This window comes from Gopherus evgoodei, chromosome 5, assembly GCF_007399415.2.
Source record: "Gopherus evgoodei ecotype Sinaloan lineage chromosome 5, rGopEvg1_v1.p, whole genome shotgun sequence".
Lineage (NCBI taxonomy): Eukaryota > Metazoa > Chordata > Testudines > Testudinidae > Gopherus > Gopherus evgoodei.
In genome coordinates, this window is record NC_044326.1 from 76113358 (window position 1) to 76126338 (window position 12981).

General features: G+C 39.8%; 1 protein-coding gene across 1 annotated transcript; it reads right to left on the minus strand.

The window, feature by feature from the left end:
- Positions 1-3154: 3154 nt before the first annotated feature.
- APELA (apelin receptor early endogenous ligand) lies at positions 3155-12010 on the minus strand. Its single transcript, XM_030564270.1, has 3 exons — positions 11723-12010; positions 9908-9997; positions 3155-4060 (listed from the first exon to the last, which is right to left on the minus strand). Exons 1-2 carry the CDS (start codon positions 11796-11798, stop codon positions 9909-9911), a joined length of 165 nt encoding a protein of 54 aa, XP_030420130.1. The 5' UTR covers positions 11799-12010; the 3' UTR covers positions 3155-4060; position 9908.
- Between the last annotated feature and the right edge of the window lie 971 nt (positions 12011-12981).

Here is a 12981-nt window from a genome sequence, read left to right on the forward strand (position 1 = left end):
AAAAGTATTCTTTTGTCTGGTGTTCTTCAGTGAAAGGGGAAATTCCACCTTTCCCCATCCACCAGCACAAACCCAGATGACTTTCTGAAAGTATAAAACAAGATGTCTGGTCATCTTTAGTTTGGCCACCAAATGACGTACTACAAAGAAAACAATCTAAAATTCTGTAGTGGAGAAATACTAATTATACTGAATCACTGCTTTATAAACACCACAGCTCCTGGCTTTGATGCTGAATCAGCTGGTTAATTTCTTTTTGTTTCTCTTGCATTTTACATTTAGATAGAACTCTTCATTCCAGAATGTTCTGTTCATTTAAACTGTACACTGCTCATTTCATCTGCTATTGAAGTGCAGGCAGTTTTGGGACCATACATGCCAGCTGTTTAACGGTGCATAATTGAAAACACAGGATGTATTTGGTTAGGCAAAATGTCATTAGAGTTTATTCATAACAGCCAGGTGAACACCTGTGCTCTTGTGAAACATGCACTAGAATAATTAGTGACTGCACTGGTCGTGCTCTGGGTTTAATATTTTAGCCAAGACAGAAAAACCTCCACAAAGAAGTGTGGGGGCATAGTTTCCATGCTTAAGGCATGGGCAAGAAGAGTGGCATCTAATGAATTACTTCTTTTGCTCTCTACTTGTTAATTAGAAATCTAACTATTTAGCCCAACTCTACTTGGCATGATCCTGCCAACACTTGCACACAAGTAGCTACAGAACTCATTGGCACTAGTTTTGTGTATGCAGCTACTCGCACGCATAAATGTTTGCAGGTTTGAGGCCTTAAACTGTGTGATCTGTAGGATCACAGCCAGAATAGTATGAACATAAACATTAAGAATTAATCATTAACACTGAAGTGGTGGCTATGAAGTAAATTACAAAGTATGTATTTTGGTTTGCAGTTAATAAAAGCTTTGTGTCTTTCAGGATTTTTTATTGTTTTCTAAAATGTCTTTATTTCTCCAGAAAAAATAGTGCTATAAAAACCATGCAAAAAGTACATACAAAATCTAGTTGCACCAAAATGCACATATTGTATTAATATTATTGTTTGAGGTGCTGCTCAGATCTGTTCAGCACTTTCTAAACATTCAACAAGGGATATTCATTGCTCAAAGGAGCTCTCATGTATGTATGCTAGGTAAAGCAAAACAACCCCCCCTCCCGCCGCAGTAGACATTGGTGTACAGTTATGTCTTTGTGAAGACAACTTTTTTCTACCTAAACAGTTATTAATGTATCTTGAATGATCTCTTGCAGTAAATGATCTTTTACCAAATCTCTACTATTTCAAGACTCTAATCTGATCAAGACTAACCCAATTTAATGAACAGTAATCAAGGAATAAAGCCATTCAGCTGACAAGTCTATCAACAGCCTAACTCTGAGAGTTAGGCAAAAAAGCACCATCATTACTAGATTTAGCTAAGCACTTAGGCATTGCTCCTGAATAAAAAGGTATGTTACAATGTTTTTTGTATCAGAATTGTGCTATGGTTGACAAATATATTGATTGCTGTTACTAGAAAGAAATAAGATAAATATTATAGACTCATAGACTCTAGGACTGGAAGGGACCTTGAGAGGTCATCGAGTCCAGTCCCCTGCCCTCATGGCAGGAATTAGCAGGAGATCAGTTACAAAGTACTGGTCTGTATCAGTTTGTTAAACTTGTCCTATGAAGTTAAAATATTTGAGTTTCGCTTACTAACCCTAGCATTTGTGGGTCAAATTCTGCTCTAGGTTACACTGGGATAAATGTACTGTGGCCGAGAACAGAATTTGTGTATAGCTTTAAGACATCTGGGGGAGGGTGTGTGTGTGCAAAAGAGAAGCATTACCAGACTTATTCTTCTTTAATTTCCTTTTTCTATACTGGAAAGGGAAGAGGTGAATTGTTTATCATTTGTGAACATACCGCTCTGCTGTTTCTCACCACAGCCTATTTCCTGCTGACCTGGTTTTATATCATTTTGAATTTCACTCTAAATAACTAATGTAATTTAAAGAGTTGATGAAAGGGAGTTGGAGATAAAATTTGTTAAATAGTCCCACATAATCTCAGATTCCTTCTCTATTTTGGGTTTTTTATTTAGGTTTCAAAAACCCACATTTTGACTGCAGCAGCTTGAGAACTAAACACTACTTAATTAAGGCTTTTTAAAATTCAAGTTAGGTTAGTTCTTTTGTAATTGAGTTCTGATTTTTTTCAGCAGCTTCCATTTGTGTGTGTGCAACCCTGCAGGTGTATACACACACAATGGCTCTAATACTGTTAACACCGAGGCAGATGAATAATTTGATTCAGTTCAGTTGGATTACTCATGTGGGTTTGTTGTGGCAGGATTGGGGCCCAAATATCTCCTATTTTTGTGGGTGATATCAGATTCTCACATGTAAAAGCTCATTGGTCTAAATGGGCTTGCATGTGTATATTCTACACTCCAAGTGAAAGTGCACCTTAAACAAAAAACAAAACAAACAAAACCACAAAAAAACAAACAAACAAAACCCTTGTACATAAGTCAAGGGTGATTTGAGGCTCAATTGACTAGCAGGCCTGTTAAGTTCCAATTCTGCTGTCACTAATGTTGATGGCAAAATTCCTGTTGACTTCAATGGCTACTACCACTTTTTTTCCATTTTAGACTCCATTAAGCACCATATTATTTACTTGTAGTATTCATCCTTTCCAGGAATGAGTTAATGCTGATTTTGGCTTTTGCTCTCAATTTTGAAATAGGACCACCTCTTTTACTGCTTGAGTTGCTGCTTGCCCTAAAACAGGGCAATGATATTTCATTTTATTTACAGGACAATTTCAATTTTCAAGGTCCAGTGTAGTTTATAGGACAGTTAAAAGACTCACATTTATTTCAGACTTAAGAGATGTGGAATTATGTCTGCATCCCAACGCAAATCACATTGTTTTATCATATCAAGGGACATGATGCAGTATAATGCTTTGACTATACTGTCCTATAGGTTAAATGCAAGAATCTCATAATAAGTTGTTCATATGTATCAACATTACTAGAATTATTTTTAATACTTTCAGAATGCAAATTAAAAATGAGGGAAAAAGTCTGCTGAAAATGTAATATCAAGTGAATAACTGATTTTTATTTAACTGTATGTCAGAAATTGAGTAGGAAAAGTTTAACATTGACCCCTTTTGAAATTTACAAAAGAAATGAGGTAAATTCTTTGGGTGCAGGACCCTTTACACATAAGGAATATAAAATTAAAAACAAATTGTACAAAGTTTATTTAAAAATGAGACATTAATTGAAGAGCATAATTATTTTTTTACAAAATATACAGGCACATAGGTATTTCATAAACATAAATAACCATCAAAGATCATGACCTATGTCTTTATCGTATGCAACATGACTTAAAACAGAGCTAAGACATTCAGGATTCTTTTCTAAAACCTAGATCAAAGATTTTTGCTTCCTAAGAGAGTTTAGCACTTACAACTTTCTGATAGATACATTATGTTTTTCTTAGGAGTATAGTAAAGTTAATTGCATAATTATGGCTACATATAAACATCCAGTACTACCATAAACATTAAAACCCATATATTTGTCCAAAAAATGTAACTATTAAATATTTATTTTTCACCATTCTTTTTCATGTTCTTTACTAGGTATTATATCTAAATAGAAATACACAGACATATGTGAATGGTAAATAATAACTATATTAGCTCTTTCAGTGGTATAATGTTGGTCTAATTTTTGAAAATGTTCAAAGCTACAATGCTTTGCTGTTACCCAGATGGCTATTTGTTGGTATGTAGAAAGAATGACTTATCTTTTTATGGCACTCTTGATTTTCCCAAGTTCCTGAAAGGGGTCCTTTGTGATTCCATTGTTTTTCCCAACTTAGAGAAATCTGAAACTCGTGTGAAGTTGTTCCAGGAGGAGTCTGATAAGGTTCTGAATGTGGTGATGGCTTTTACGTGGACACCTGCACTGATTAGAATGCTGCAGCTATCACATCGCATTTTCGTGATTGGTTTCCTCTTTCATTCTTCTTTCTGTTAGAAAGTATGGTTTGGGAAGGCAAAAATCATACTTGATTTAAAATCATTGCACTGTCAATTCCATTAATCTTTAAAGAGGTTCATGGATGTTCAGTAGCTCCCTACATTTTGACACAGAGAAAGTGTATTGACTTTACAAGGCCACCATAGTTTGTTTTTGTTTGTAAGTTACCAGAATTTCATCTCATTATTTTGATTGCAAGAATTAGGCACCTCACCTCTGCTGATGTGTGGTTGCAAGGAGCTCTGAAGTGTGTGGATTTTAAAAAAATCAAATGCATTCTTGACCTTTGGCCCAGGAAGGAATGGCTTTCTTTTTATTTAAGTTTCTCTTTCACTCTGGTGCCACATTCCCAATAGTGTTTTCCTTTTAATTAGAGGACATGATTACTACAGAAAATCAGGGTTACTCAAACAATTATTTTCTTTGGTGGTTTGTTTTTTATTTGTACTGGTTGAACAGGGTGTTTGTAATGGAAGCCAATATCCTTAGATGAAGTGGTCATAGTTTGCTTATTCTGCTTCATTTGAATCAGGTAAATAGTAGATATTCACCCAGTGGGCCTCATTTTGTTTAAATCTGTTAAATAAGTAAATCATTCAACAGCCCTCCTGTTTGTGTAGGCTTGGAGGAGCCTGTGAGTCTCATAATTTTGTTTCAAGTGGTCTGCTAGGAAGGGCTAATAGATCCCAACTACTGAATTCCCAGATACATTACAACTGTCTCCTGTGACAGCTCAGATTCCAGAAAACAAATGGTAAGCTTTGCAATAACAGCTCATTAGATAGAAGGAAATATGGTCTTGTGCTTAAGGCACTGGAGTGAGGCTTGGAAGATCTGGGTTGAGTTCTGTCCCAGATTTTTGTACCACAGTGGAGAATTCACTTAGGGCCAGATCTACAGAGAGATTCAGGTACCTAACTTCTACTTTTAGGCACCACTGTGAGCCACAAAATCCCCACTTGGCTGCCACCTAACTCTGTAGGGATCTAAGCTCACACAGGCCTAACTTTTGCTGTAAAAAAGTCTCCTAGGTGCCTAAGTTTCTGCCTCTGGGCATGCACGTTGCTGCCTTAGGCATCCTGGTGCCTCTCTATCTCCCATCTAAGCCCCAGTGCGATTCTCAAATTAGGGAAGATAGGTGCCTATAGTTCTAGCTCACCTGCAGGGCCTGATCTGGTGGTTACTTAGAGCACACCAAAGGGCTGGTCTGCACTGGAAACTTACATTGGCATAGCTATATGTCTCAGGGGTATAAAAAAATCCACACCCCTGAGAAATGTAGCTATGCTGTCCTAACCTCCAGTATAGACCGTGCTAGGTCAACAGAAGAATTCTTTTGTCAACCTCATTTCTGCCTCTTGGGGAGGTGGATCACCTATAGCAATTGAAGAGTAGTGAGTGCACATTGAAGTGCTCCAACGGCGCAGCTGCAGCATTTTAAGTGTAGCTGATAGCTATGGCCCTACCAAATTCACAGCCATGAAAAACATGTCAAACCATGAAATTTGGTGTCCCTTCCCCCTTGAAATTTGGTCTTTTGTGTGCTTTTACCCTATACTATACAGATTTCACAGGGAAGACCAGCATTTCTCAAATTGGGGGTCCTGACTCAAAAGGGAGTTGTAGGGGGGTTGCAAAGTTATTTTAGGGAGTCACAGTATTACCACCCTACTTCTGCACTGCTTTCAGAGCTGGGTGGCTGCAGAGTGGCAGATTTTGGCTGGGTACCCAGCTCTGAAGGCAGTGTCCTGTCAGCAGCAGTACAGAAGTAAGAATGGCAATCCCATACCATGCCACCCTTACTTCTGCGCTGCTGCCTTCAGAGCTGGGTGACTGGAGAGTCGTGGCTGCTGACTGAGGGCCCAGTTCTACAGGCAGGAGCACAGAAGTAAAGGTAGCAATACCATACCATGCCATCTTTACCTCTGTGCTGCTGCTGGCGATAGCTCCGCTTCCAGAGCTGGGCTCCCAGCCAGCAGCTGCCGCTCTCCTGCTGCCCAGCTCTGAAGAGAGCGCTGCTGGCAGCAGTGGCACAGAAGTAAGGATAACAGCACCACAGCCCCCCTACAATAACCTTGTGACCTCCTCATAATTCCTTTTTGGGCCAGGAGAACCATAATTACAACACTGTGAAATTTCAGATTTAAATACCTGAAATCATGAAATTCATGATTTTTCAAATCCCTGGACTGGGAAATTGACCAAAGTAGATCATGAATTTAGTAGGGCCCCAATTCTGTGCAAAAAGCTGGGTGGAGATGGTGACAGCAGTGGCTTCCCTTAAAACTGTTAGTCCAGTGGTTAGGGCACTCACCTGGGCTGTGGGAGACCATGGTTTAATTCCCCCTTCTGCCTGATGAGGAAAAAGGATTTGAACAAGGATCTCTCAGGAGAATGCCCTAACCAATAAACTGTGGGATATTCTGATGTGGGTCTCTCTTGTTAAGGCCTGTCCATTGAAATTAAATATTAACTGGGTCAGAGAGTGTGTATATGAGTGTGTGTGTGAGAGAGAGAGGGAGAGAGAAGGTGAAGCATTCTGCAGGCCAGTGGTTACAGTATTCAACTCCTCATCAAGCATAGGTGAGAATTGAAAGTGGGGTCTTCCACGTCTTGGTTGAGTCACAGGCTTGTGTAGAGACAGACAGGTTCCTAAGCTGGGTGTTGCAAGAACTGGCTGTTTCAAGGCCTAACTTGCCTGATTCCAGGAAGGAGGTGTCCAGCTGTGGATCACCAGCTAGATTCCTCCCTGCAGCTGGACTTAGGTGCTGAACATTGTCTGGGGCAGGGCTTAGGATACACCCCTCTTGTCACCACCTCCCATTGGCTAGCTTAGGCGACTGCTGCCCAGCATGCTGGCTTTTATGGATCCCATTCTAAAGCAACTCTCTCTCTCTCGCTTCCTTGTATAGGGAGCCTAGGTGCCTCACTGCAACTTGTATATCCCAGTGATTTTCAAGACATCTAAAGTTAGGTTGCAACCTATCACTTCAGTCTCTCTGTGTATCCAGGCCTCAATTCTCTGTCTGTAAAATGGGAATAATAATACTTGCTTTGTCTTTCTTGTCTGTTTAGACTAGGGGCAACCTGTGGCTCCAAAGCCATATGTGGCTCCTTTTATAGGCACAGACTCCGGTGCTGGAGCTACAGGTGCCAACTTTCCAATGTGCCAGGGGGTGCTCACTGCTCAATCCCTGGCTCTGCCCCCCCCTTCCTCGTCCTCCCCCAGACAGCTGATCAGGAGGTGGTGGGGGGAGGGAGAGGTACTGATCAGTGGGGTTGCCAGTGGGCTGAAGGTGCTGGGAATGGGTGGAAGGAGGGGGAAACTGGTGGGGGGGCTGCTGATGTATTACTGTGGCTCTTTGGCAATGCACATTGATAAATTTTGGCTCCTCAGGCTCAGGCTGGCCATCCCTGGTTTAGACTGAACTCTTTGGGGTTGGAACTGTCTCTTACTATAGGTATATCTAGCTACAATGTGGTCCTGATTGTGGTTGGGGTCTCTAGATACCACTGTAAATAAAGATGCTAAATTACAATTGTGGTAAATACGCAAAAATAAATTTCCAGTTTAAAACTGGAAAGGAACTGGAACTCAACAGTAAAGCCCACTTAGGATATAAGGCCTGATTTTTTTTTTTCAAAAGCACAGTTACCCACAGCTCCAGTTGAAATCTGTAAGAGCTGCAGATGCTAAATCCCTCCTCCTCCCAAAACCAAGCCCTGTAGACTTCTAAACAGTTTGACAGAACAGAATTATAACAATCTTTAGCTAAACGCCTATAAAATTGGGTATGCATTAATGAGTACCTTTTTTGCTATATCACTGACTTTTTGTTACTAGAAATCAGCTCCCTGAACGAAGCAGATAACTTTGAAAATAGCTTTTAGTCTGGCAAATTGATATACTGTACAGGGAAGAAGGGAAGAAAAAACCAGAATAAGTGCATATTTATCACCCAGACAGTGCAATCTGAAGCCAAATGTATGATATACTATTTTGGGGGCAAATTAGAGAAAATGTAGATAGTCTGTGCACAGACTCTCTCTAGCCTATAGATGCAGGGTTGGTGGGAAGGGGTGTTGAGTCCACTGTCTTAATCAGAACTGAAGCAAGTCATTCAGGAGTGACTCAACAAACCCCTGCTCCTAAACTAAATTCTACTATCCCCCTCTACATTCAGCTCACTTAGCGCCTGCCTGCCTGCCTGCTGAGTGAGCTGATCTGATTTTAGCTGGTTATGTTTATGCTGATACTGATGAGGGATCTTGTCTCAGACTCTGTCCTTTGAAATGAGCAGGCAGGTTGGCCTTGGTGCTCAATACTGAAGCACCAGTTAGGCAGATCTCTCTTTAAACGCTTTAATATGAGCATGTTTTTTAAACCTGCATCCTGAAAATATTCTAGTTATTGCCTCAATGCAGCCTTGCAGTAAATCAGGGATTATCCTGAAGATATCTCTTAGGCGTGCAGTTTTCCAGCTTTCTGTGCTTTTTCTATGTATGTCATATACACATACCATTGTGTTTATAGACCAGTGTAGCCATTTGCTACTTGGTCATGGTAGCAGCAGAGAAACAAGGATGCCCTTAGATAGGTAGTTTTGGGAGTGGTGTGGGTTTGCTTTATGCAAAATAGAAATTATATTTATGGCATTGTCAGCTCTGCTTTGGTCTTTGTTTTATACAGTCAAATGCTTACTTAGCAAATTGAAACCTCTTGGCTCCTCCTAGTATAGATTCTGTCATTTATTTATTAATTATGCTGACATGCCTAGGGCTAGCAACATTATCTTTACTATAACAAAGAGTTTAAAAGATGCAAAACTATTGACTGCATGTTTTATTCATTCTTAAATTCCATGCTTCCCTGAAAGGGAGTCTTGATATCCTTTTGATGCCTACCCTACTATATTTACATATGCTACCTGTATGCTTCTGGAGTCACAGGAATGCGTTTGAATAGGCACATATTTGAATGCACATTCTGTAATCTGCTATAGAGCATTAATGTTTTTCTCATGCATAGTCTTTCATCCAAGGATCTCAAAGCCCCTTGCTGACATTGTGTCACAATCCTCTTTGAAGTAAGTAAGTGGTATCTCCATTTTAGTGAGGGGTGAACATAGGGCAAAGAGTAAGTAAGATCAAGTGACTTGTGCCACCTCACACAGCAAATCAGTTACAGGTATAACCGAGTACTCTTGGTGCCTAGTCTGAAGTTCTCATCACTGTCCCACACTTCCTTTTTAAACATTGGGGATTAGCTTTTAATACATAGAGAGATGTACTCAGAACTACAATAGTACAGGGGGAAGTGTTTCTAGCCCAGCAACGTTTCAGATACAACAGATTCAAGAATGTTCAGCCTGTGTAAGGAGGGGAGGGAGTTTGAATTTGCCTAGAGAAGTATAAGGGAACGCTAATGTGGGACAGTACGTTATCCAAACGAGCTAATTTCTTGTGCAGAATCTGCCGTACTGAAAACACTGTAATCAAGTCCAATAATTCTAGCACATCTGGGATCCTGCCATGGAGTTTAAATAAAGCATACCCTCCCCTCCTCCCTACTGCTTTTTCAAAGCCCTGTTTTCAGAACAAAGAAATCGCAAGGACTGGAGACCAAATGAAATCATGTCTGTGGTTTGGTTAGTAAAATGCAGCGTAAACTGTTTTGAAATGTAAGCAGAATTTGGAAATGTGCTTATTCTGGAGAGCATGTTCAGCAGTGTTTCCAAAGAAATGTATTGGGAAGCTTTGATAATTACATCCTCGGCGCCTAGTTTTATTACCAGACTCTCCTGACTTTAAGCAAAGTAAGGTTGGATTTCAGATACCTCAGGGAAACGGCACTCTGGAGTGGAGAGGCATACAGCGCCTGTGGGAGCAGTTGTGTCTGTGCAGCTTTCTGCGCAGGGCCAGGTTAGCTGAAAGGCAGAAGCGGGAATTGAAACCACACGGTTTGAATCGAAAACTTCAACAATCACACAATTACACTTGTGTATACTCAGCATGCAAAAGAACCTGCTATTCAGGCATCACTGCGGGCCTTGATGTCCTACACCAACCTGTTTGTTTTTGCATTTTTCCCCTGCTGAATTTCTGGCAAGTGCTATTGGATATTAAGCAGCAAAGCAACAGAAAGAAAGATCAAAAGTCTTTTCACTGAACCATACCGCGTCTTCCATATTCGCCCTAGTTGTCCTCACAGCCTTTCGCTCCCCCCCCCGCCACCTTTTTGGGTTAAAAACATCCCTTAAAGTAAGATTTCTTCCAATTTCAGAAATAGCAGTGTCTCCCCCGCCCCCCCCCCATGTGCCATAAGCTTATTGACAAGAGCATATTCAAAAATTGCAGCCACCATTCCTGGAGCAGAAGGTATATCATCACCCTCAAACATTTTGAACAGTTGCGTAAAATAAATGCATTTCTGACTCGGGGCCATAGTGCTCTCTACCTTACAGGATGAGTCCCTTCCTTATATACTTTTGTATATCAAGCCCCCTTTCTATGTATCTAATTTCAAGTTAGGGCGCAATCTGGCTCTACAGCGGGCGTAGTAGTCATGAAGTTTGCGTTGATTTCCGCACCGATCAAGACAGACATAGGGTCACATTTGAGATGCCCCCCCCCCCCGATAAAACTTTCCCTTAACCAAGAAGAGTCAGAAAGGCAACCATCAGTGGGGCGCCTTGTTATCTTCTGTGCTCCTGCTGACAACTTTATTTTTCCTTAATCACAAAATAGAGTGAAATTAGTTTATTTTGCTGTAATTACTACAATTGCATAACTTAAAGACTATAATTATACCGCTTGGAATTTTGCTTCCCAATTTTGTTCATTCAAAAACCTCCTGACGTTTTCTTAAATAGGTGTGTGAAAGTTTTGAATGGCTGGTTGTTTCAGATCAGTCTAACAATAATTGTACAGGAAACAAGCTGCTGCTTTTTTTTATACTACCGCTTTTTATGATAGATATGATCAAAGCACTGCTTTAAAGCCGTCATAGGAAACACTAAAATTGCAATCAACATAGATACCAGATTTGAATGATAGGTTACCGTCAATGCTAAGTAATAAACAAATTGCGTCGCAGCAAGTGTAGAACTCTTTCCCTCCCCTCAGCCAATATTCGTAAAGATGCTACTTACACCCTTTTAAACATATGTATTGCTCCGTAAGTGTCCGAATTCATCTGTATCACCACAGTGATTATAGCTGTTGACGTCTTAACAGCTTCATTTTGTTTCACCGTGATTTTTATCAGGGCGTAAACTCAACCTAGTCAAGTCAATCATCAAAAGCTAAGTGCTGTGGATGCTACATAGCAAGGTACGTTTGATGTAGCTGATACAGCATTTGTCTGAGCGGGTTTTCTCATGAGCAGACATGGAAATGCAACATCTTTAGATCTAGTTTAAATTAATTTCTTTAGACCTTTTAGTAGTTACACTATATACATGTATATCTTTATTACTATTCATAGGTCTGTAGACCCAGGGCTTTAAAAATTCTGCAAAACAATAGCAATGAAAGTACAATAACTAAGAATTCATAAGTGGAACAAAGTCATAGCAATAACCTTAAACTGTATAGTCGGTACTCATATAAAATATACATATTAACATGTAACGTGAAGACACAATTCCTACCTGGCCTCTGTCCATTGATAAGGAGTAGACTCATCAAGAGAAAAAATAAGATATAAAGGAGCTGTTGGAATCTCATTTTGCAGTTGCACAAAATAGGTGAAATATTTATAATACTTGCAGCAAATCAAAAAATCCTTGAAATGCCTCTGCAGTATCTGTGTCTGTGTTCACATTCTAATAACAAGCTCCAGAGTGAACTGCCAGCTGCATTTTCCAGCAAGGTTAATGATCACATAAGACAAGGTTATTGGGTGGTTCTGCACTGTGGTCAGTGCCTCCCTCTTTCCCCTCTCTTCTCTTCCTTTCCCTTCCCCTTCTCTTCTTTGTCACCGCCCCTTATTTTCCATAAGCAAACAATGTCAATGTATATGGGGCAGGGAGTCATGTGAACAATGGAGCAACTTCATGTTAAATTCAACCCAGTCGGGGAGAAATATGTAAAACAAGGCACGATGTTCCCTCCTTCCATTTGCAACTGTTTAAACTCTGCATTGCCCATGTTGGTCCCACATGCAGAAAGCAATGGAAATGACAGGAAATCCCCCCCCCCGCCCTTTTGTCCCTTCTGAAAATTCTGAAGCACAAACTTAAGCTCCCCTAAAGCATTGTGGTCCTTGTTGCTGCCCAAATGCTTTCTCTTCTAAACTAGCTGCAAAGTAGTGTCTATTCAAAGTGAAACTGTAACCTGTTAAACCTAATGTGTGGCTTTTGTAACATCAAGTGTTCCTAGAAGCTCAGAATATCCTGGAATGAATATATAAGACTTTTGACACTTCTTTTGGTAAAATGAAAAGGTAGAGGTATGGCTTTGTTAAATGATATTATTAACTGTGCTGCAACAATTTGAATATGGGGAAGAGATTAAGAAGGATTTAGTATTTATAAAACCCACCTAGATATTCATTACATTCTTTACTCAAATAAGGTGATAAACTACCTTTTAACAAAACTGTGCTGAAACAATTTAATATACAATAAAAACACAGCTATATAGAGCTCAGAGAAAAGAGACAGTCCTAAGGACTAATCCTGCAAAACCCTTGTTGAGGCACATAGTGTCTTTGAAATACTGGCATGAGTTAAAATTTTATTAAAGTGATCCGTATTATTTATTCTCAGTCTGCTGATTTGCTGGAAGAATATAGACTAGTACCATAGAAAATGGGGAAAATATCCTGTAGAATTTATAGAGAGACTTTTCTACAGAAAAGTTTACCCCATCATATTACATTTAATAGAGAATTAAATCCTTGTTAAAT